Genomic DNA, 25,842 nt, shown 5'->3' on the forward strand with positions numbered 1-25,842 from the left:
CATTACATTGGTTTGTCCCCTGTTCTGTGCCTACTGCCTAACATTTGATGGTGGGTATTGACATTCAGTGGTTCTCCCTGTCACCTGCTAATGGTTGGCAACTTGCATGTGACTTAGTGTGGAGAACCTTCTAGAAACATATGAACTGGTTTCTAAGTGATTGTAATCATCTTTACCGAAACACGTAAACCGTTACACAAAGCTCCCAATTTTGTTCTAGGCCAGGGACCCCACAAGATTTAAAATAATTCCACTGCATGCATTTAATTTGGAACAATTTTACCATTCTTTGATTATAATGTAATCTAGTCACTATTTTGGATTACAAAATGAAAAAAAACTTGCAGTCCACACTGTGAAGCCTTTTGTAAAAAAAGTAAAAATACAGGTCTATAAAGAGCATATATAATCATTTTAATGTATGATTATGGAATATTTTCACAGACCCCGGTAATGTGCTTCAGACACTATCAAAGAGACCCAGCTAGTTTCCTGAACACTGAAGTGAAGACACTTCCCAAAAGTTTGTAGAGTTGTTTGTTCAAAAGAGGTTATGATTCTGGAACAAAACCATCAAACAGCTTACGAAGATTTAATGTACATTTATTCTTACCACGTGGAACATATAGTATAAAGATTTCATACTGAATAAATGATATTCATTGAGCCAAAAAAGGGAAAGGGAGGAATTTACATGTTGTCTTAGCTACATAGTCTGAAATACAAATATGCAGAATCCAAGTTCAGAGAAAAGTTGTCAATGTGTACTTCATCTAGTTTATTTTGTTGTACCAGGAGATAACAGGTCTGAGCCGTGTCTGCCGTACTGTGGAGCTGTGGAGAGACCAGAGGAGTGGGTCTAATCAGCAGGGAGTGGAGGTAACGGACCAAACTCACAAGTCAGCCTCCATTCCTCACCAATAAGAAGAGTGAGAATAGTGACACAGACAGAGACAGACACAGAGAAAGGAAGTGTAATGTACAACATTATATATACACCACAGCAAAGCTGTATTTGAAGTTGAAAACCAGTCCTAAGAGGTGATTTCTTTTCATAAGGGTATTCATACAATCAAGGGATAAGAGGAGGTAAGGGTGTTGTAGGTTCTTGATACTTTGGGGAAGAAAGCCATTTTCTGTTTAACACCAAACTAAAATGACCTCAAACTCTAGAAGAGCTGCATCATCAGCTTTCTGTGTGAAACGTGTTACAGAATGCTTACACTCAAGAGCAGTATGGTACAGAAAATGTCCTACAATCTACTGCACACTGCACAGGCCTCCCTGGTGAAGGTGTCTATTGACAGCACTTTGTCTGCTGCCAGGCTGACTGGTGAGAATCCAACTACAGCAACAATAACCAGTAGGCCACTTGTCAGTCTGCTTCACCTCCGAACATCAACCAGTTACAGACTCACTGTGCCCTTGAGGGAGAGCTAGGGCACACTGTGTCTCCCAAACTCACTGTAAACGAGACAGCAACTTTGGTTACAGTTTTTGTTTTTCAGCTATTTATTCATTTATTTATCTTTATTAAAAAGTACTTTTCCCCCAAGTGCAGAACAGTCTCCCAACCACGGTGCTCTGCTTTGTATCATCCAGTTGGCATTCATTTTGCAAGTAGTGTCACTTTGTGGGCATCTCTCTGGTTTGTAATCCACCACAGCTCTGTGATTATCCTCCTCGAGGAAGGACGGCCTGGGGAGGGCTCAGAGAATGGAATCTGAAGGATTTTCATAAATTAAAAAGACAGTCACTTGAACTTTCCTTGCCCTGTTACACACACAAGCCAGGTTACCAGGGAAGAGGGGATTGGGGATTAAACCCCCAGAAAGTGGAGCCACGGCTCCCTACAGCTGTCATGACTGGCCTATCAAAAAGAGTACATCACAGATAACATGAGAAACCAGCGAGTTCATTAGGGGAGACACCGAAAGGTCGAGGAGTCGGGACTCATGTAGTGTGAACTCTGAGTGGTTCTCCTCCACCTTGGCTAAGGCGTGCAGAGCCCGGGCAGCTCGCCGCATCATGTCCGGGCTTGTGGGTTCGAAGTGCATCCCCTGCAGGTGTAGTAGAGAGCTCTGGCTCTGCTGAAGCTGTGTGGCAGCCAGACTATCCTCCAGAAAGCCCAACAAGTTGCCCACACTGCCCTTCTGAACAGCGATGGCTCGGGCTGCCATAGTGTCACCCTGGGCCAGGTTTGCCAGTAGGACAACAGCCATCTCCCTGCAGACTGCAATTTTCCTGTCGCCAATTAGCCGCACCAGGTTTCCATATAGCTTCTCTAGCCGACTGAATGGTGGAGTGGCCAAGATGAGGTCCACGTTGTTGTCTTGAATGCTTAATTTACTTAACGTCTCCAGAACCAGTCTCTGAGGTGACAAAGCACTGTGGGGGCCCAGGGTGGGAAAGGGATCCTGGGCCTCTGCGGAGGGGCAGACAGCCCAGTGGAGAAGACCATCCAACAAGGGCAAGCAGATGCTCTCTGGGTAGATGGAGAGGTCAAGTTGGCCTGATATGTTCGCCAATGTGACCAGCGTGTTCTCTCTCAGGAGCTCCAAGCAGTCCCACCACCATTCATCCCTTTGGCCCATTCCTTCTTCTGTATCCTCATCTTTCTCATAGGTGAGCGGGGCCTGTTTGCGTTCAGGGTGCCTGTGGTGGAGCAGGATCAGACGGCCCAGTAGCAGCAACAGCCCAGGATGTTTGGACATCTCATGGTCATTGCCTGGTACAAAGGACAGACTGCGGACAATATTGGAGACACAAATGCAACGACGGGCCAAGGAATCCTGCCAGTTAGCCAGAGTAACGAGCGGCCCCTCGTCTTTACTGTGAGGCTCATCCTCCAGGATGGTGCCAGTCTGCCGTGCCCGCTGGAATAAAACGCTGCCGGTGGAAAGAATTTGTCTATTATTCTCCTGGAGAGCACCATTCTCAACTGTTTTAATTTCAGAAGGTGTTTTCTTCTCCTCCTCATTGCTTGGTGAAGGAGTGGCCTTCTCAGAGACAGCTACTTTCTCAGAGGAAGAGGACTCTTGCGGCATTTCTTCATCATCTTGCTTCATTTTCTCCTCCTCCATTGGTAAGCAAATTTCCTGTGTCTCTTCTTCAGGGACTCGCCTCTTTAGCAAAATTGAGGGCACAGGGAATCGCTCTCGATGTCCCAAGAAGTCTTTGCGTGGTTCAAAGTGGGTCTGGATGTGTTCTGTTGAGTCTCCCCCTCCAGCACTCCAGTGAATTAACCCACTGTCAAACTCTTGCATTTTGCCATGATTATTCGACTGGCCAGCTACAAATGGATCTTTCTTTCGTACCACCTTCAGAGGAAACTTGTCAAATTTGCTGGCTTGTTTAGGTCTCTCATGGGCAGGTAAGGATTGCAATGAGCCTGTCTGTTCAGATGAAGAGCCTTTGCTTTTCCTCTCCTCATCTTCTGTCATCTCATCTCGGCCGCGAGATTTGCTGCACTGCTCTTGCTCTTTCTCCTCTTTCACATGAGCTGGCCCATCTGTTTCTTGTTCCTCCTCCTCTTCATCATCATCATCACCTTCCTCTTGATCCATGTCCTCAGCCTGTGGGTCCTCTTCTTCAGGGCAGTCCCAGTCTTGTTTCAAGGCATTAGGATCAAGTAGCGTCCTCTGGCCAGGGTCTCCAACCTCATACTCTCGGAGAATGCCAAAGATCTCGATGAGGCAACGTCTGAAATACTCAACCACCAACTCAAGGAAACCAGGCAACTGAAGAAAGAGCAGAAATGTAGAAAAGTTTAGACATGATCACCATGCATACAATAGTGTCATTAAGGGTTAGAGCTTAAGTCTCACCGTGTTGAGATCAAAGGTTGTAATACTGCTGTCATCGTACAGGAGAATATTGATAGTATCTAAGGCCCATGTACTCTCAGCCAGTAAACCAGACTTTAATGACATCATGACTCTCCAGGCCTCTGGTGTCCCTATAGAGTCAAGGAAAAAAAAACAAAAAACAATTGGCTTTTCCCTCCGAGTACCTACATCAACAAAAAATTGACAGCGACAGATATTATTAATATTTATCATGTGTAGTCTTACCAATATCTTTCATAGTGAGTCTCCGACGTGGTTTCAGAACAGGATGGCTAGCTTCTATAGAGCCTGGGGGAAAAGGCATGTCTCGCCTTATTAGAGGAGACTGTACTGGAGGGGGCACTATGTGAGATGCAGGCACTGGAGGTCCAGCCTTCTGCATCTTCATTACTCCGTGAATGTACGGAGATTTACTGGGTGATGTCCTGCTCTCCATAGGGCGGGGGATGGAGGCCGGACTGGACACCTGTGGAATGTGGTTCTGCACACCCTGAGGGGGCGGATAGTTGGACTGTACTGAACGAGGCATAGGTTGGCCAGGCCCTGCAGGACCATAAGGGGGCTGCCGTGGACCCATTTGACCACCCCACTGACCATCATGATTCATACGCTGTTCTGATGACATCATCTCCTCTGAACGGTTCATACCAGGGTAACCAGGTCCCGGGGGCGGGCCCCCAGGGCCACCTTGACGGCTGGGGTAGTTTTGATAGTTCATGTCTCGTGGTCCTTGCCACATGCCTCCCTGAGGACCCTCGGGGCCTGACTGCATCATCTGAGGGGGCATGTTAGGTTGAGCGTTGGGCCCAGTCGCTCCTTGCATCCGTTCACGACCAAAAGGGTAGGGGAATTGATTGCCTGGGCCAGGTGGGCGGCGATCAGGGCCAGTGTAGGGCCCACTACCACTGTATTGATTGTATGACTCCTGCTGTCCTGAAGAGGGTGCAGTGGTGCCTCCTTGCTGTTGCTGCGGCTGTGGTGGTGGTTGTTGTCCACCGGGGAAAGGCCCACTGTACTCAGCCTCATGACGTTTAGATGGAGGGTAAACACCTTCTCCATGACGCTTGTAACTCTGCCAATTAAAAAATGTACACAGAATAACAATTATTTAAGTAAAAAAAAAATTAAATGGGTCCAAACCATTTCCTTCTCATAACACAAAATCTATCATGACAGTAATTAAATCAAAGGGCAAAAAAAGGCTTTTTATCCATGTGTATTGTGTGTGTTAATGTAATTCAAATGGATCTTTACCTGTTGTTGTGGATACATTCCAGGCTGCTGATTTGGGTAGGAGCCAGTAGGGGGCGTTCCCTGTCCAGGATACTGATTACCATAGGAATCATGCCTGAAAACAAGCCCAGTTTCTGTATGAACATTATGCATCACGAAAGACAAAACCCACTGTCGCAGATGTGCAGTCAGACACATTCTTCATGGTATTCAGCAATAAATGAATGACCATAAAACAAAAAAAATTCATTCTCAATTGTAGCTTTTAGATTACAGCTTCACACATTCATTAAAACAATCTGCATCTTATTTTCATCAATTGACAAATTAAGATGCTGAATGTCAACTGCTAATCCAATTTTATTATCTTCTGTTATTTGATTATATCATGGGATTTGTAAGAAGGAAATTTTAATTCACGCAACCTTTACTGTGCTTACATCATCACATCCACGTAAATGAACTCAAAGAGACCCGGGTACATATTTTGTTACAGGATGTCAAGAATTCTGTTTAGGATGTGATCATATACTGATACACATCCATAAAGATAATGCATATGAAAGTAAAACTGCCACCACTGCTGAAATATTCAAAGATTAAATAACTACACAAGCATAATATTCTATGCATGAAGAATAATCAGTTTCAATCAATGATGGCTTTAAACATAAGATGTATGGCAAATGTAGTGATATGTGAACTGACCGTGGTTGCTGTGGAGGGAAGCGATTTGGTGAATACATCCCTGCTTCGGCATTGGCAGGCATCATAGGGTTTGGCTGAGGAGCACCGGTTCCCATGTTGCCTTCTGGACCCATTCCTTGCTCTGATCTGTGAAAGAATATACATTTTCCATTATTTAAAAAGTCACTGTGAGCATATGACTGCCAGAAATCAGACAGGTCCAACACATCTGCTTCTATGATGTTTGTTAATACAGTGGATAAAACTCACCAAATGCAATATTCAAAGCATAAACATAGTCCCACCGTTTTATGTGGATATAATTGAGCCGTACAAATTTGCAGGGAGGAAATATTCAAACTGAATCATAAATTCAAAACTAGAAAATTTCTTAAGAAATGTGAATGTGCCTGCTTCTTGGTGCACCTCAATACATTGTTAAGCCTTGATGTGGTGTTTTCCTTTGATCTTTGTGTATCTTGTGTTTTGATTTTGCCTTGCACAGATCAAAGGCAGCAGTGTGAATACTCTGCATTCACACAGCATTCTATGGAGGAAAGTACAACTAAAACAAACCTTGTTCACACAAATTTTAATCATAATACAAAAATATTTTTGACTGTTGGCTTTAGAGGACTGGCTGAATGCAGACATGAGTTTTTTCACTCAACTACTTTAGAGCCGACTTAAACATGGCAGTCAATAGGTGGTTTGGTCAGCACTTCAAAGTGATTTCAATACAAACCACGAGTCACGTGACAACAAGAACAACTTCCGTAAAAGGACAACAAATTCATCTTCGTTTGATGTAAAAATCAACCTGTGTAGGTTGGCTTGACACCGTGTGAAGATTTTGAGGTTCAGGTAGACCATTGCATTTCATGCAATACACACCCATTATAAAATCTCTGGTTACCAACCGCTAAATAAACTCCAACAAAAGAAGGAAAACGTCCAAATAACCTAAATGTATATCGGTTAAAGATACCAAAAAATACCAGAAAAACAAGTTAATTTCTACTGCCACACCTCATTCACTAATGGGAATTGTTTGTTATTTGAGAGCGCAGTTTGACTTTTCACCGTCAATAACCACACATTTTGATGTGAGATTCTATAAACTGTGAGACAAGTAACACCAGGAAATATGAGGGGGGGTAAAGAATAATGAGTAGAATAAAAAGATACCAAGTTTCACGGCAGGCACTTATAATGAAATGTAACCGCAAATGTGTTTGTATGATTCATAAGCAGAGAAAAATAAAACACAAGAAAGACCGTAAAATAATGCACCACAGTTCAACCACATCAGCCCTCTCAAAAATTGCACCATTTCTCAAAGAGTCACTGAATGTGAAGACTTTTTGTTTGTTTTTATTTGCACAGAACACTGTGGCATGAAATCATGAACCCAAAGCAAGGATAAATAAAAAAAGCATCAGTGTTACTTCAAAGTCACTTACATTTGAGATCAAAAACATCTACTCCCAAAAGGTAAATGCTTGGGCGCATCTGACATATACAGAACTTGGCATTGAAAAAATATCTCCTCCATCAGTAGTATTAAACAATATTTACCTCCTGTCATAGCCTGGTCCATAGGAATACTGCTGTCTGGGCCCCATTGGCATCGTGCCCATTGCCCCATGTGGTCCTCTGTTGAATGTAGGCTGCTGCTGCTGCTGTTGTTGCTGTTGTGGTGGTGGCTGCTGTGGCTGGTCACCCACCCCACTGTTAGGGCCTTGGTTAGCAGGTAAAAACTGCTCCCCAACTGCAAATGTATTCAAAATTGAAGCCCATTAGAGGTGAATTAACGTAATGGGTAATTAAGAAAGCAGTTAAGACAACTTGATCTATTTAGCTTTGGTCTATTCCATTTGCCCACCTTTCCGCATGTTACTAAATGGGTCCTTGTTAGGTTCATAGGGACCCATGCGCCCCTGCATGTCTGGTGTGTTCATGCCAGATTGATAGGCAGAGTTGGGTGTCATGTTCTTCCTTGGGAAAGCAGGGTCATTTCCTTCAGAGAAGGGGTCCTGCAGGTTAACACTACTCCTAAGGGGTAAGCAAAGATGAGTGGGAGGGGGGGTAATTGGGAGTAAGAGGGAGAGACAGAAGGAAATTAAGAAAGACATTAGTTTCACTCAGTATATTTGAAGAAAAATCTGTTAAAAAACCTTTAACAAAACTCACCTGGACACAGGCGGCATGGGGGGCATCTGGGAATGAGGAGTGGAGGCTGGGGTGGGAGGTTTTAAGTCTCCCCCCTCTGCCATTGAGCTGCTGGTGGACTGGGGTGTCTGAGGACCCTGCAGAGAACCTGACCCAGCTGTGGAGCAGAGGGACGCTTCAGTTTGAAATAAAGAAGGAGCAGAAAGACATGGTACATGACTTTAATGACACTCAAATATGATAGGTTATGCATTGATTTTTGGAATGCTGGATTTGTTTCACTCAGACTGCACTAAATGGTGTGTTGATCTGCCAAAATGTTACGATGCACAGATTTTACCTGGAGATGGTGGCTGGACCTTAGCAGCTTGGTTCTTTTTGTTGTCCGTAAAAATCTCAGGAGGAGGGTCTTCTCCACGTTCAATCTTGCACTCAAATGCATACAAACACTGTATGTACTGTTTCTTCAAAGAACTGGCAGCACTGCTGGATGTACCCACATTCAGGGAAGTAGCCAGGTCACGCCACTTCTTACTTTTATTCACCTGAGGCACAGACAGTGGGACATAATTAGAAAAGAAACAAAGAAAATGACAAGTATAATGGAAGTTACTGCAGTTTGATAATGCTGTATTAACCTGTGTCATTCCTCCGATGTCTTTAACTGACACGTAGAGTCGGAAAAGGTCAAGGGGTTTGCGTCCTACAGCAGGCAAGTTGGTCATGCTCATGGCTTTCTCTTCAATGAAAGCCAGGTAACGGTCGACCCACATCTTCCTGTCTGGCTCAGGTCCTAACTCGTACAGTCGTGTTATCGATTCATTGGTTGTGGTGGAAGAATTGGACTTCTGTATTGTGCAAAACAAAAAAAAACAAAAAACAATTAAAGACATTTCTAACAGCAGAGCTCCAAAAAAAAAAAAAAAAAAAAATCAACATGCACCTACATATGACATTTGAAATGTTGAAGTTTTCAAAACACTATACAATACAATATAGTAGAGAGGTTACCTTGGATTTAGTTTCTGGCTTGGGTGTAACAGTCCCATCTACTTTATTATTCATCTTGTTGTTCAACTCAGGACTGGGGGCCATACCTAGGCACAATCACAGGTATTGGAAATTGCAACACAAAAGAAGAGAATAACGCTTCATGTGGCCATTGCTATACAACTTACCACTTGAGTTATTAGCCATGTTTGGCCCCATAGGATAAGGTGATCCACCTTGAGTGTTCATCATTCCAGGCATGTTGTTCATGGGAGGACCATAAGGTGGTCCAGATCCCATCATGCCAGGAGACATGTTGGGGTAACCAGGCATCCTGGGTGAAGTACAAAATATATTAATGTCTAGTATACACAACAGTGACAAAGTATGGCACTTCTCAGATTGGCCAACCTTGGAAAATGTCTGAGTACCACACCATTAGTGTCAGGTCATGTAAATGTGCGGGGAAAAAAGCAAAATGAGAGTGTTCACACACACTGGCATGCGTGAGAGGCATTTGAGACACATCTATTTTTGAGCTAAGGCATGTCACCAGTATTTCAAGCGTGGCGCACGCAGTTTCCAGCAATCATAAACAGAACGAAAATCTGTTGATGTTGACGTTGTACCGGCAATGACAACACTGACACCTATCACAGTCGTTTTAGTGTCTAGGCTGAATCTGAATACATGAAAAATATATTTTACATACTTAAACTTTTCTTTAGCAGTTGTGATGCTAAGACTAAGACTACAATAAACCTTGTGTAGGTTAAACTTATAGCAGGTGAAAGCCAGATTCTCTCTCTTTCTCTCTCCAAAGCAAAAAGGCGGTGAGTGAGGCTGAGGTTTGAGAAGTAACATGACCAAGGACCATACTTGTTTAACAAAGGGGGAACGTGATTATGTTTATACCAGTCATCACAACGCAAGCTACTTGTGTTTGTGTTGCAGGTACGCTCTCTTTCAGACTGTCTACTTCACTGAGGTTTTCTTTCTGCCTGCATTACTCAGTACAACCTTCATTTTGTTTACAAAGAACCATTAAAAACAACAAAGTAGGAGAATTTAAGAAAACAGACTGCTGATTTTTAACATGCTGTTTTTATCAGTGCATCATGGATTTAGTAGGACAAGCCATGTGGCATGTGGGAACATATAGTCATAAATGTTCCCAAAATTTGGGAACATATAGTCACAAATATATTGGTATTGTAAGGAGACAGGCGAGCCAAACGTAGCAGAAACACAGCCTAAACCAGGCCTAAATATGCATACTTTTGCGGCATCAAATTGATCCAGTCTACTTTGATGTCAAAATGTGTCTTATTTAAACATGAGTGAGAAGTCACTTTTAAGTTAAGTGTTAAGTAATTGTTAGCATAGCATCAACCAACCTATTGTGCATGGAGTTGGTGGCAGGGTGCTGCATGGCTGCAGGGTCCTGGGGCTTTCTGTTCATGCCTGGAGGTGGACACATTCCTGAGCCTACCTGGGGTGGCATGTTCCCCATGTTCGGAGGCATGTTTGGAGGCATGTTTGGAGGCATGTTTGGACCCATGTTGGGCCCCATATTTGGACCCATATTGGGGCCATAGGGACGTGCCCCCATTTGATTCGGAGGCATCCTCCCTGGAGGTATGCCAGCATATGGTGGCCCTCCACCTTGTCCTGCCATTGGGTTCATTGGGCCCATGCCAGGCCCAGGGTAGTTAGCATTGGGCATGTTGCCATAGCCAGGTTGGCGAGGATAACCTAAGGATGAAAAAAAAAAAAAAACAGTTAGGGCAACTACTTGGCTCAAGTTTGACAAAAATTTTGAAACAAACTGAAGTTTTTTTTCTGTGTACAAAAATAATAAAAGTGACCTGTTATAGCAATGACTGTATTTTCCTTTAGTGTGTTAGCACAGAGAGCTATGTACCCTGAGCAACAAGCCTTCGTCACAGTCTCTGCTCTACTGACAGAAGCCTCTGCTAGTCAGCTGACTCTCTGCTTCATAGCTATTAATAGCCACAACAGAGTCAAGAGGGAGGGACCAATATAGCATGGTATTCCTACTAGACAGGGACATATAGCATATTCCATAGGTTTGTGTACTAGGAATTGTGTATGAGAAAAAACGGGTAGTACTTTCAACTGAAAACTTTTAGGATAACAAATGTAAGCCTATAAAAATACTTCCCTAAGAAACATTCAAATTCATCAAACATCATTATGAAAAGTCTACACATGACAGAGATGATTCCAAATTACACACCTTGGGGGCCATATTGTCCCGCATGCTGCCCAAAGCCACCCATAGAGTTGTTCTGCTGATAAGGAGCCATCGCAGGATGCATCTGTCCCCCTGAAGACTGGCGTGGTGAGAGTGCAGAGGCTGACTGAGGAGAGCCGTATGGGGGCATCTGTGGGTTTCTCTGCATAAAACCTGAAAGAGGAAAAGAAAGGAAGAGAGTGATGCTGCAGCCCCACTCATGTCATGGTTATCACTGTGGACACTTTGTTTGACTGCAGCATACCTCTGTCCTGGGTCATAGGAGACTGGTTCATTGTTGGGTGTAGGCTCCCATCTGACTGTACACTTGATGGCCTGGGAGGCATCTGGGTCCCTGAACAACAATATTTAACTGAAGTTAATGTGAGCTCAAAAAAAGTATGGAGTATTAAACCACTGCAGTTTTAAAGTTAAGTGTTTGAAGAGTCGGCCCACCTGGCATGTTGGCGGGTGACAGCGGTCCTGTACGGGGTGTGCTGGCACTGGCGGGGGAACCAGCTGGGGAAGGTGAAGGCCCTCGGATGCCTGACAGGTGGGGGGACGTGTGAGGAGAGAAGGGCGACTGTGCCGGGTTACTTTGCTCGCCCTGACTGCTCGACACTCCCGACGTGCTCACGCCGGGACTAAGCGCACCCTCTGTTCCAGTGGGCAGGTCGTCGATGGAGCCTGACAGGTCCTACAAAAGCAAAGGGAGAGGAGCAAAGATAATTTAAAATATAATTTATCATAGGTTCAGTTAACTCAGCTTTTACACATTTTAACAGGTTGTGTTAAATCACTTAGGTCCACATACCTACTATTAGTAAGGTAATGTTTATTTCATATATTGGCTGTAGTAAGTTTCATTTATTAATATATAATATAACTGCACATAAAAATAATACCCACACACAGACCCAGAGGCCTTTGTCCTAATTTATCTCTCAAAAAAGTGTACATTAGTGCAGATGGTTGTCATGGTTACCAAGGTTTTAAGACACGAGCTGAGTCAGCTTGTAGGAGCAGCCTTGCCATGTGATTTAACACAAACAAACTCTCTTGTATTTATCTCCGTATTCTTTACACAGCACCTTCTTTCCTCACGTATCACAACACAGCTACCATTCAACAACCACAAACATGCAACAGCACACAAAATCTACTCGACAAGCATCAAGGGAAGGTCAGAACAGCAGCTGCATTATGAGCATGCAGTTAAAAAAACATTCAAAACATCAACGGGTGACTTTCAGAGTAACACAAAGGACGTTTTTAAAGGGGATCAGGGCAAATGTTGTCATGTTTTGGATAGTAGTAAAATGAATGGCCTGTGTTGTAAAAACTAGAGGGGCATGAATATAATGTCGCCGTCTAACTTTAGAGGTGAGGAGAGTAAGTACAGTGGGAAAACGATGTTTTATGTTCCAGCAGTGATATAACAAGCGTAACTGACCGGGAGGCTAGATGGGCGGCCTTGGCCATCCTCTGGGCCAGATTTAGGCTGAGTGGATGGAGGGGCGTTGGACTGAAACGAGTCCTGGGATACCTCCTATAAGACAACAGAACATGTGCTTCAGTGTGTGCTGTCTAATATACAGAGGTGCATGCATATGAACACACACTGTGAACGATAATTAAAGATGATGAACATGATCCAAAACCGAGTGTAGTACCTGCTGTTGTGGAGGAGGAAATCGCTGATAAGGGGACTGTTGTGCTTGCTGCTGTGGGTTCGGCGGGTACGCTGCAGGTGGGCCCTGTGGGTGTTGGCTGTGTCCCGGTGGCTGCTGAGGAGGCTGAGACTGTGCCTGCTGCTGCTGAGAGGGAGGCTGCTGAGGCCCCTGTGTGGATCCTGGGTAGTTGGCCTGGCCCTGTGATCCAGGAGGTGGCTGAGAACTTGGCTGCTGTGAGGCCTGACTAGGAGGGCCTGACTGCTGGGCATAGGGAGATTGGCCTGACTGTGGGACTGAGGCTTGAGAATAAGGTGGCTGAGATTGTGGAGGCCCTTGGGATGGGCCTGGCAGTGGCCCCTGCGCCTGTGGGGGCATGTGAGGCTGCTGATACGGTGGTCCTCCCTGGGTATGAGCAGCTGAAGTTGGTGCAGGGTGAGGTTGCCCTGGGTACGGTGTTTGGCCACCTGGTTGTCCCGTAGGAGGCTGCGAGTAGGGTGTTTGCTGCTGGCTAGGATGAGGACCCTGGCCTGGCTGACCATAATATGGTGCCTGGCCTTGAGAGCCATAGCTTCCTGGTCCCTGTTGTCCATAAGATCCCATCTACACGGAGAATACAAATGCTTAAGATGTAAAATACTGATACAGATGAAACAGATCAAATTAAGAAACTGGGATTTAACGTCAGTAAGAAAAATCCTATTTAATACCTGTGGACCATATGGCATGCCACCCATGCTTCCGGGTGTACGTCCTTGCATTCCTACTGGGTATCGCTGGGGACCTGGAGGGCCATAGCCCTGTCCAGGGTAACCTGGCCCCTGTTGAGGACCTGTGGGAGGCCCCTGTTGCGACTGCTGACCATATGGACTGCCTGCTCCGTATAGCTGGCCTCTCATTTTGCCCATCGGGTCCATGGGACCAGGTGGCTGCAAGTAGTATGAAAATGACGAAATACATCAACAACCAAACAACACAAGCATGCCTCTCTCCTCATTCTTGTACAAATGAATTATGCCATTTCTTCAAAGTCCATAAAACCTTGGCAGCAGAGCGCAACTTTCGAAGAATTAAGTGTGTAAAAACAACCCTAAGTGAATACGGAAACTGTGCTTTTTTTCACCTTATTTCCCACGGTCATTACTCTGAGTTTTTTTTCACCTCACTTTGCCATAGTTGCGGAAGTCAACAGAGCTATATATATCTCCTTTCGAATGGAGGGCAGTCTGCCCAATCTTAAACATATCCCAGCTGTGCTCCTGTTTTGAGCCTGGTCCAAGTAGCTTTTTCCCCCCAGAGAAGGCAGTCTGGCTCTGGATGAATGACATCGGAAAGTGAAGGAAGTACTTTCACAACAGATGGAGAGAGTGAAAAATGTACACAAATATTTCTGTCTCTAACCTTGCTGCTAAAATGGGTGCCATTTAGTGGTAACCCCCGAATCAGTGTTGTCTTCTCCTAAGCTTTATTTACATGTAAGGAGTTTTATGATCATTTAAGCAAAGACATAAAATCTACTAATAACCCTAAAGAATACCCATTTAGTGAATTCCCACATGCACATTGAAGTGACATGAGCCTCCCCATAATAACATTGGTCCTTGACAAATAGTATGCAAAATGCCTTATAAGACATTCTGTAGATCCAACATAATGAAGTGAAATAAATAGGAGCAGCACATGGCTAATCTGCATAAGACACAGAGGAAACTCCCTTGGTGAGTGAGAGATGGTGGACTGCCTTCTGATTGGCTTGGGGGGGGGGGGGGGGGGGGGGTATTGGGGGGAATTCTTTGCAGCCACACAGTCAAACTTGTGTGGCATGCCTCAGCACTCCACATGTGCATACACCATATACACATAATTTAAATTTGCATTCTTATACCATGTAGCAAATTACAATATGTGAACAATAAAGGCTCCTCAGTCAAAGATGTGTTTGTCCAGGGCTTACCAAGTTAACAATTCAGGTGGTATGGAAATCAATAAATATGGAAACCAATAAAGCAGCAAATGTCATAAGTTGTTATGTTGTAAACATTTTGAGACTGTAGTAACACTACTTCATGGGTTTATATGCAGTATGCTCGCAAACAACACACTTCCTGTCACATACAATGATCAGGCCATATATTATACACATTTCAACCATCAACTATGAGGACCGATATGTGGTATCTGATGGGAATATCAGACACCATGCTGCATATCTGTTATAGATGATGATTAGTGTTAGCATTAATATTTATCATTTTAGGACACAATTGCCCAAAATATCTAATCTTTAAAAACAAAAAAAATACAACACAGCACATTATGTACACTCCAGCTGCAACACTACATGCTTTTTAGAATAGTGGGCTTTGAAGAGGAGTGAAGCAGCAGTACCTCTGCTGACCCTGCCACCACAGTTAATGCTGCTTGCTCTTATCAGCAACTGTTGCCTTGCATCACATGTAATTATAAATGGCCATGAGCAGCAGATGAGGAGCCAATCAGATTTCAGCTAGCATGTCAACCCAAGACCAACTATCTCCTGGCTTTGACAGCAGGATTTTACCTCCACAATTCAAATCCCAGTGCAAACTGCAATCTGCAGGCTGCTGACACTCACTCATATGCTGAGCTAGCTGCATCCAGACAGCGTGCATGTGAAGCCCGGAGGCTTTTCAGCATAGAGAACCGCAATTAATCAAAATATAATAATACTCTTATTTCATTAGTTTCCTAACACACCACGGGGCATTTAAATTCCTTTAAAACTGGACATTCAGGTGGTATTTAACAAATAGTTAGAGGAAGATCAGACATGATAACACACCTCTCTCCGCCATGACCACAAAATTACAGCTTATCGGACAAGAAAACAAAAGAAATGTGACTTTGTAAGCAACTATAATTGTAAAATGTGTGAGGAAAAAGCTGCATGTTCCACAACCGACTGTTTTGTGTACAGTAAATTTAATTAACGTTTACTTCCAACGTATGCTGCGCGTGGAAAAGCTATCGAGAGAAAAAAAAGAGCCATTGCTCATCGGCGAGTATTTTCAGTCCTTCTCAAAGTCGGGCCTTCTCGGCTCCCTGGACGTCCGTACATCGATTCAACTACTCATATATTGTTCACGCGTCGCCGTTGTGTGACTGTGTACGTTTAAAAATATAAAAACACAACTAATTAACGGCCTGGTGTTGAGGAAAAAAACACACAGCAGAGGCAGCCATTTTAGAGTCTTTGAGAACTGGTATCAGACAATGGCTGGCCTGCTACGTTGTGAACTAGCTAGGAGGGGGAAGCAGACGTGCTAAAGCTCACATCATGTTCCTGTAATAATATGAATTTACCTGGTTTCTAACTAGCGGCTGCCCGGCACTTCCCGGGCTCATGGGCGACGGGTGATGACTCCTTTGTTGCCAGCCCGGGTTGCTCCCTCCATACTGGCCGCTACTGCCCATGTCTGCTGGTCCCTTACTAGCTCCTTCTTGGCTACTGTAGTCGCTAGACGGGTAGTTGGGATATCCCCGCGTTGAGCTGGGGGACGTTAGGAGCTTGTTCAGTGTCGGTGTAGATGTGGGCTGAGGGTTCCCAATGTTATATCTCTGGTTACTGTATGATCCAGCCATCGCCGTGGGTCCTCCCGCTGCTGGCTGCTGCTTAGCTGGCTGCCCCCCAGCTGTCGGCGCCTGAGTATTGCGCGGCGAGTTCATGGCGTATGTTTGGCCCGGGTAGGGAGTCCTGTTCGGGAATGGGTTGTAATTGTTAAACTGGTGGTTGGAAAAGCCATGCTCGTGCGAATTGGGTTGATACGGGTCCATCATGTTGTTCGACTGCACGACCGGACCCGCAGCAGCTGCCATGCCAGGGCTTTGTTGTCCGCCATGTTGATGAAAAGGGGCCCGACCGTAGTGCTGACTGTATCCGTACGAAGGTGGTGGAAAAGCGGTGCCGTGGTGATGCACGAGACCGGGATGGTTATTTCCCTCCGGTCCAACAGAGTCATTCTGGTTATTATTGTTAGCCCTGGGCGGGTTCCCATTCCCGTTCTTCATCTCAGGTTCCCCTCCTCCCCCTGCATTTCCAGCCTCGGCCCCGTCCTGCAGATCTCCCCGGCCCGGCGATCCGCTGTCCAAGCCCGACTGTTTTTTATCCGACTGCTTCTCCCCCGGTACCGACTCCTCCTTGGGTTCTCGATCCGGTTTTTTGAGTTCGGAAGGCGGGCTGGTGTTAAGAGTGGCGGCGCTAGCGACCTGAGCGGCCATGATATACCCCCCCACCTCTCTCTCCCTCTCTCGGCGAGTCAGTTACAATCGCAAGCTAGCATTGAATATAAATAATTGTTTATAACCATTTATCCTTGAGCCGATTCATTCCCACCCCTTATTCCGGACCGAATCCGGCTTCCATCCCCTTAGTTCCGGTTCCGAAAATTGGTTAGAGAGACGATGGAGACCCCATACAATGCGTAAAACAGCGACAGAAATTGTTGTGGGAGTTGTGTTACTGAGCCCGGGTAGAGGCAGGGAGCGTACCCAACCAACACGAGGCTCCGCTACATACAGCCATTTTACTGAGCCACACAGATAGCTGCAAATCATGGACTGGATCCTAGCTCACCAGAGCGGAGTGAACTCTTTTCTTTTTTGTTTTTTTTTTGTTTTACAACCTTACATTGTCTCCCCCTCTCCACCCCCATTAAGATGGAATATTTTTCTCCTCGTGAAGATAGTCTAATATTCACACAACTCAACCATGTTCTGTTCCCAACACATAAAAAAGAAAGAAAATACTTTAAAATCAAACGACAAGGAGACTGAGTGTTACCACAAAAACTTGCATGTGCAAGATGTATTTTAATGAGTGCAGTGGGATCTGATTAATTTATGAAATATATATTTTTTTCAAATATGTGTGCGTGTGTGTGCTACAGCTGCACCACTCACTGAAAGGTGGAAATGAAACTGAGAATGGTGGCAGCACTGCAATGAAATGGAGGGAAAAGAAAGAGCAGCAACTAAACCTTTTATGTCAATTTAAAAATCCACAAAACACTAAACCTATATGTATAATCGTGTTTTACTTATTTCCCACCACTTATTCTGGGAAGTATTTGGGCAAGCAAAGGCAACAAACACAGGTTTTTCCAGAGCAGGAGGAGGAAGCCTTGCAGCAAACGAGACTACCAATGCACATTCTCTCTTATTCCCTCCCCTGCCTGCTGCTCTGCTCTACTCGGCTCTACCACCCCCTCTCCTCCTCCTCTCCTCTCTCTGTCTGTCTCTCACTCCAAGCAGAAACACTCTTCTGCTGAGTGTGGGGGGATGGGCGCGCAGGCTCCAGCTCCCTCTCTCTCACCCTGCTAACATTGAACCACGCCGTGCAGAGAGAGAGAGAGCGAGAGAGAGAGAAAAGCAGACCTTATCTACCAGACAGAGGATGCATGAACAGTTTCAAAGTCTCCCAACAATTAGAAAAATGGGACATTACCCCCCCACCACCACCCCCTCCTCACCCCTATTCTCAGTCAAATGAAGCAGACATTTTTGGCATCCACATAACGCATAGGGTGTGTGCACAGCATTGAAGCAGGGGCGGGATGGTAATGAGAAGTGTGTGTGTGCGTGTGTGTGTCTTTCATATGTTGTGGGGACATGATAAACCGAACTTCATTAGGTTTCTTCAGGATCAAGACTTGGTTTTAGGGTTAAAGTAATTTTGCCTCCAAATGTCCTCACAACTGCAGAAAAACAATTGTGTGTGCATGTGTGTGTGTGCGCGCGCGCGCCCCCCCTCTTTTTGTTGCCTTTCTTGCATAAACACTGACTTGTTCAGGACCAGTAGTCCTTGTGGGGACCAAAGTCTTGTTCTAATGAGACATAACCTACATTTTTTGAGGCCCTGGTAAAACTAGGATTAATAAATAGATGTGGATTGTGGTTGGGTTAACTAGTTATAGATAAGATTAAGGATTTGGCTTTGGTGAGGTCGATCAAATGAATGGAAGTCAATGCAGAGTACTAACTAGTAGCTTTTTGTGTGTGTGTGTGTTACACACATGTAATGAAATGCATAGACATGGGGAGGTTTATGAGGCGTTTAATAGTTAAATTTGGCATTGAATAAGAATTCAGGTTTGTAAATGTAAGTAGGACGAGAAAGCATTTCAGTTTCTTTCCTCTCTCACGACACACACACACACACACACACACAAAGAGCGAGAGAGTGAGAGAGTTCTGCTCTCTCTCACTCACACACGCACACACACACACACACACACACACACACATCTATCTCTAGGGGGCTGGGGGGGGGGGGGGCAGGAAGTAGCAGAGAGAAGGCATACTTGATCACATGTACAAACATCGGAACACAATTTAACATTCTGCCTGACACACCCCCTAATGCACGAAGAGCCCAGCTTTGCTGTGTCCGTGTATAATTTCCCATCCACATCAAACCACACAGGCTTAGTAATGTGATTTCCCACATCAGCGCGAGCTCGCAGAGTAGATCACGCTTTATTTTTGTCTGACTACACGAGAAGTGCACGCACGCACGCACGCACACATACACACACACGAGGGGCCTGGTTTGAAGACTTGGTGTGTGACTATATGTAAAGACTTTCAATGTGAAGTGAATTAATAATACGTGGCTGTTTGGTAATAAAGATGGGCCAAACGGTGAATAATGATCAGCAGTAATTAGAAGCATGTATTCAGAGTCAAACATTTTAGTTTTAGCAGCTTTAAGAGAAAAAGCAGAGGCTCTTCCATCCTAGAGAACAGACACAGGGCCAGTTGTGCAGAAACACAGATTTAATGTGGCTTCCTCTCCCCGCCTGACTTAATTTTTCTGCTCTGGCTTTTTAGAAAAGCTGGACCAGACTTTTGCGGATCTGGGAGAAGGATTTGCGAACACATGCGCCACCTGCTGGGCTGAAGACAGACCAACTTTACAAGAACTCGCTCTTGGCCAAAGTCATTCAACTTCTGATGTGTTAGGTGATGTTTTTGTTTATGACTCACTTCACTGTGGTCACAAATAGTCAGTGGATATTATACACCTGTTATTGCTCAGTAGATGATTGAAAAATCATACTGGTATGATTATAATATGCTTTAATAAATCTCCATACTTACACTGCTTCAGTAGTTGGCTGTCTACTGAAGAAGATTGTGACCTGGATGACTAAGAACCTTCACTGACACCATACTTTTTGATGCTGTATTGTTTGTCCTGATCCAGTTGTTCTTGGATATCCTTCAATCCAGATTCAAAAACAGAAGCAACAGAGCCTTTATCAGTGTTGGCCACTAAGATATAGAGCAATCTACTTTTCCATTGAAGAGCTAACCAGACCCTTTAAAAGACCCAGTTATAATACTGCCGAAGAGCAATCTCTTCTCAGTGGCTTTCACTTTTAGTTAAGAAGAAGAGTTCATTTAATTTTTAACTTTTGATGGTGTTTTCTTGCTCAGTTTTAGTCCTGGTTCATGTTTTAGTGATTTGTTGTTTATATTAATAGTTGTGTTGTTTGTACAGCTCTTCAGATCAAGCAAGGTTTTAAATTTAAATCGACCATTGGCACAAACCTGAACTTAATGTACAGTAAACTATATTAACTGCCATCACTATTTATTCTATACCAAAAAAAAAACATGTAAGTATGTAAGCATTCATCACGCATTCATATGAATACTGCAGGAGGAGTATTCAGGTCATTTTATTGTTGGTAAATGAAAAATCACTTCATAAACCCGTACCTCTCAATGTTTAACACTGTAACTTCTCAAAAAAAATCAGGCCTTCAAATATGTAACATTTCTTTATTTATTAATTAAAAAGGCATTTTATTTGTACATTTTGTGAAAATGTATTGCCAACTATTGTCCATACAGAGCAGTAGACAGATACTATAAATCAAACTTCTTATTGACAACTCAAGTGAAACATTTACTCACTTTCAGTTATTCTGTGTGTTTTTCTGTTTTTTTTTTTTTGTATTTTTATGAGATGTGGTGCGACCTTGAAACATCTCCACTGCTTCAGAAAAGAGGGGCTCTATTCAGGCCACCTGAGATGGATGTTGCAAAGACTCCGCTGGAATAGTTGTGCTAAAAATGCAGCCAATTATGTCCTTTTAATGGGACCTTTTCGATTTATAGGTCCATCATTTCTTCATCCACACTCTTCCCACTGGTTTCAACATACTTCTCTTGCACTCCAAGAGTACTTAAGGGAAATTATTAAGGAAAATATACCAAAAAATAAAACACAATTTATAACATATATTCTCAGATTCAGGTTAGTTTTAGCATAATTTATTTATCTCTAGTTGGTAGAAACTTATTCCGTTTTTCAGACTCCTTCCAAAGATGTAGAGGTTTGACTTTAAACCAGATGAGTCACAGTGAGTCACCACAGTGATTAGGAAAGGATACGAGTTGAACTGGAAGTCTGCCCCCACAGCAGCTGACATCATAGCCTGCAGATTCCTCTCCTCCAGGTCTCCAAAGCAGTAGCCGTTTGCCTTGTCCACTGCTCGCAAGACCTGAATCATGCTCTCTTTGTCCTGGAGACAAAAAAGAGAAGCATTTAATCAAAAGGGGCTTTCCCCCTGTAGAAATTCACTGGAACTAACCACTGACAAACATCTCTGCTGAGAAACTCACGGACACCTTGTTCATGTGCTTTTAGGGGAACATTCAGAATCTGTTTTCTGAGTAAACAATACACAATATTGTTTTCTGAGTAAACAATACACAATACTTGCCTTTTCAAGTTCAAAAGCGATGTGCAATTCTTAAACCTGCGGAGTTAAATGCCATTGGTAACCAAGGTAACTAGTGTCTGCTTAACTAAGAGAGTGTATAGAAAACATCGAAGAGCATCAAGACTGCATAGTGCCCTTTGTATGAATGACTCGTCCCATGTGCAGTGATGGTACAGCAGTCTAGACTCTTGTCTCTGGACACGCACAGGATCAAATCAGTCTCCATAAGGAAATAATGTCAGGGAGTGGACACAGTGTGGAGACATCCTCTTCCCTTTTACCAGTCTAATCCATCTATAAGAAATTGATCCAGTCTAAATTTTGAAAATGCTTCATGGTCATGATTGATTTGTGTTACTTTTACTTTGGTGTACTTTTAATTAGTGAGCTAAAATCAGGCTACATTAGCGCTGTTATTCATTTAAAAACATTTCCAGCTAAAAGTAGACTTTTAACTTTTCTCGTTTTGATGGTACAAAAAAGTGCAGTACATACTTACAAACAAAGCTGGTAAAGGAAATATGATACATCAGGAAATGCCTCATAAATGACATCTAATTATTTGCTGATTCAATTAACGTTACTGAGAAATATAGTACTTTGATTTGTGGCAACATTAAATCCTACTGGCTACAATGTGCAACCATCTAAGTGTTTTTTCTTTTCCTTAATATGTTACAGGGTGTCTCCAAAACAGCAGGCATACCTGTACATTGAGGGGCACAAAGGAGACAAGGCTGTAATCTTGTATCACTCCAGCCAACTTCTCATTTAGATGGTGGAATTTTTTAAAGAAAGGGTCTGCAGCAAGGTGATCGAGGAGATAGGTCAGATCCATGACCTCTGTGTAGAAGTCAAGGTTGAAGGCTGTAAAGAATACAGACAAGAAAAAAAACACTATGTTACCAGGGTACTGAACTATGTATGTATGTATATACATACATATATATATAAATATACATACTGTATGTATATGACTTAAAGCTGCAGTGTGTAACTTATTTGTAGTTGTAGGTATTATTATCATATATCAAGATATTATGTTTGGTCTTCATGAACAAAAACAATGCAGACATTATCTGTGCGCTACATCTTTCATCTGAGCACAGGCTGTGTCAAACAGAACTATCAGAACCGACTAAGGGAGCATTTTGTGTGTGCACAAACATAGACAAGTCAGAAGTGTTTATCAATCAAACTGCTGGGTTTTTTAAGCAGTAGAATTCACATTTGAAATGTTTTGTTGGCACTTTTTTTAGTCATACTACAACCTGTTTGCAACCATCTTGCTTTACTAGCCCAATGTTGCTGTTGCCTCCATCTGTCTTGGCATAAAACAAATCACTTTCTGTGTGTAAGACGTGAATGTTGTTGGGTGACAAGAGCTCTAAACTGCCTCTATACTGAGAAACACAGTGTTGTCATTATTTGTTTATATTTTAAAAGTTACACACCACACCGCTTAACTAATCAGTGAATACAATAATTCGTTGTCTGTGTGTGCATGTGTTTGGTTTTAGGTGAAGCCAACGGCTTTTACCCAGTTTGCCGTACTGCTCGATCAAATCCATTTTGGAGAGCACGTTGACGTGGGGAAGCTCCACATGCAGCATGGTGGACAGGGAGGTGCACAGCACAGAGATGAACTTGGCTGGGTCAGCACAATAATGAGAATCCACAAGGTGCACGGATGTCAGCTAAACAGAGCAACAACATGGAGATCAACAGGTGTAAGTGCAGTGTAAAGTTTAAATTACTTACATGTTTTAAATACATGAATAACGAATGTATGGATAAAGCATCAGATCATATCCTCTCTACACATGATATTTTCCTCTCTGCTGCTTATTCATAGATCACAGCTAATGAATGGTCACTGCCGGCCATCATTAATCTATTGTTTTTGTTTGTTTGGATATTTATTCTGTACTGGACCCCAAAGTTATCTTAAGGAATGCTCTTTCGTTAGGTAGGAAAGTAGGTAACTTTGTGAGATAGGAGTGTGTACTGCAAGGTTATTATAGTTAACGAAAACTAACGACATAAAATAAAAACTAGAGTTTAAAAAAGAGGATAAATAACAAACTAAACTGTGTGTTCACAAAACTAAAACTAACTAAACCTGTAGCTCATACATAATCCTTTTGAATTCATATAAAGTGTATTTTTTTCCTCTGCTGGCAATTTTGAAAGGTTTTATTTGAAGCAGACTTTTCATTCATCATAAAATGTTGTAATGTTGGACATAAGGCTATGCATGTTGGTTCATCTACGTCAATCAAACCTCTAGTCTATGGTTTTATTGTTCTGGGTTGGGTTTTTTTTTTTTTTCAATTTTGCTCATGTTTTTCCCCTCAGATTGAGTTCCTTGAGACTCCTAGCTCATAAGCAATGTGATGTCTCACATTAGGGTTATTTATTATTAGGGTTCAAGCAACAAGGTTGCGCAAGAACCCTATTGAAACTGTTAGGATTATGATTATTATTTTTTATGTTGTTGTGCTAATGTATGTCTTTAGTCTGTTGGCTATTGGATTTTTACCTCTCACACTGCATCCAACCTCAGCAGTATTATGCACATTTTGCACTCAACTTTCTTGTTGTTCATCTGTCCTAATAAATTTTAAAATGGCATCTTTTGATGGGTTTTCTAACCTTTTTGAAGCGTGCACCTAGCAGATGAAAAAAACCCAAACTTAACTAAAAGTAAGCATGTACAACAAATAAAAACCAGCGAACCCACTCTAAAAACTAATTTTAAAAACAAAGTCAAAACTAAAACTAATGAAAAATCCAAAACTATTATAACCTTGGTGTACTGACACTGTGACATTGAGAGGCTTTAGAGGAGGTTTACGCTCTCTAGCTTTTTTCTCCAGTCTCTTAATTGTGCTTCTGTTCAGCACTTTGTGACTTTAAGTGTTGTTTACATGTTATCATAGCAGCAGCTCACCCTGAAGTTCCACTTGGCCAGCTGAGAAAATATATTCTTTACTGAACTCTGGTGGGTGTAGAGCTCCACCTGTCCTGGACAGTCAAACAAGAAGTAACAGTCACTGTGCAGTTGCAGCTTTTTCTCTAACCAGTCCAGATTTGCTTCAACATAGTCCATACAGTAGAGGAGTCCACCGTTGGGCCCGAGCTTCAGACCCTCCATGACATCGTCCAGAGTCACCAGCTCTGCGATATCTACTGCACAGGTATATTTGAGTCCTTCGTTGGCAGGGTCCATGTTCACCACGACCACCTTACGTCCAAGGTGAGTCAGGAACTCCTGCATGCCTTGGCAGTAGGTGGTTTTGCCTGAACCCGGGGGTCCAATGACCACCTGGCCAAAACGTAGGGGGTGGGTTGCTCCTGTGTGGCCGGACATGGTTTAAGTGCCAAGACGACGACTGAGGTGATGCTGGGTTTTACATTAAATGATGACCAGGATGAAGAAGACGCACACGTGCGACTCTGACGAGATCAACTTCCACTTTACTGTGTGTCAGTAAACAACGCTGAAGTGTCTGGTTGAAGACTCCACCTTTTACTCACTATAAAATTTAAGACTCATCCGTTTTAATAAGGTTGAGTTAAATAGACACTTAGGAAACTTTGATAGGTAGCTAGTAGGCTAGCGCTATCTACGTAACCTAAGTTATAAGTCTGTATGTGGAGTAAAAACTTCAACAAATACTAAATACACATTATTTGCTTTGTTACTGACTACAAGTTATAATTTAGACAAATTCCTGGTGAATATTTACTACGTAACAATGGTAAAATGTTTGCATGCGTATGATGGTCGATAGCAAGACTTAACTTCTTCGAATCACTTCCGGGTTACGTTACCCACGTATCAAAATAAAAGCGTTGCTTGATGGATTGAGCAGAATAAATATAATTTGTTGGCATATTTTGAATATGTTACATATATATATTGGTATATAGCCTGTATTCAGTTTTTTCATTACATTATCATGAAAGCAAAAAAAAAAACATCAACACTCGATCTCAAAATTCTTATCACACACCAAGAAGAGTTTGTGATTTTGTCAAAATCTCTTGCAAAATGAAACATGGAACTCAAAACCATATTCACTTTTGACGCATTTTGAAGGTCAGTGTTTCTGGATAAGCAGCGTTTAAGATGCAATTTGTGTCCAGTGATTTGATTTGTGAGACCAATACAATTGTGCTTTAGAGTTGAACAGTTATGACACATAAGC

The 25,842-nt window shown here is 43.1% G+C and overlaps 2 protein-coding genes across 5 annotated transcripts; both read right to left on the reverse strand.

The window, feature by feature from the left end:
* Positions 1 to 587: 587 nt before the first annotated feature.
* On the reverse strand, positions 588 to 17,372 carry arid1aa (AT-rich interaction domain 1Aa). Of its 4 annotated transcripts, none has more exons than XM_058648736.1 (20): positions 16,200 to 17,372; positions 13,568 to 13,786; positions 12,861 to 13,460; positions 12,641 to 12,736; positions 11,644 to 11,884; positions 11,453 to 11,542; positions 11,191 to 11,361; positions 10,328 to 10,685; positions 9,119 to 9,264; positions 8,952 to 9,037; positions 8,579 to 8,788; positions 8,281 to 8,485; positions 7,962 to 8,097; positions 7,654 to 7,823; positions 7,347 to 7,539; positions 5,790 to 5,915; positions 5,103 to 5,196; positions 4,074 to 4,920; positions 3,828 to 3,958; positions 588 to 3,740 (listed from the first exon to the last, which is right to left on the reverse strand). In XM_058648736.1, the coding sequence occupies exons 1-20, from the start codon at positions 17,112 to 17,114 to the stop codon at positions 1,860 to 1,862; spliced, it is 6,915 nt and encodes a 2,304-aa protein (XP_058504719.1). In that variant the 5' UTR covers positions 17,115 to 17,372; the 3' UTR covers positions 588 to 1,859. The 4 variants fall into 4 exon arrangements, with proteins under 4 accessions (XP_058504719.1, XP_058504718.1, XP_058504717.1 ...); XM_058648735.1 differs by having other exon boundaries at positions 7,654 to 7,817; positions 7,962 to 8,115; XM_058648734.1 differs by having other exon boundaries at positions 7,962 to 8,115.
* Positions 17,373 to 20,661: 3,289 nt separating this feature from the next.
* gpn2 (GPN-loop GTPase 2) lies at positions 20,662 to 25,455 on the reverse strand. Its single transcript, XM_058646813.1, has 5 exons — positions 24,582 to 25,455; positions 23,169 to 23,325; positions 22,335 to 22,495; positions 21,297 to 21,427; positions 20,662 to 21,087 (listed from the first exon to the last, which is right to left on the reverse strand). Exons 1-5 carry the CDS (start codon positions 24,999 to 25,001, stop codon positions 21,015 to 21,017), a joined length of 942 nt encoding a protein of 313 aa, XP_058502796.1. The 5' UTR covers positions 25,002 to 25,455; the 3' UTR covers positions 20,662 to 21,014.
* Positions 25,456 to 25,842: the final 387 nt, after the last annotated feature.

This window comes from Solea solea, chromosome 13 (genome assembly GCF_958295425.1).
Source record: "Solea solea chromosome 13, fSolSol10.1, whole genome shotgun sequence".
Taxonomy (NCBI): domain Eukaryota; kingdom Metazoa; phylum Chordata; class Actinopteri; order Pleuronectiformes; family Soleidae; genus Solea; species Solea solea.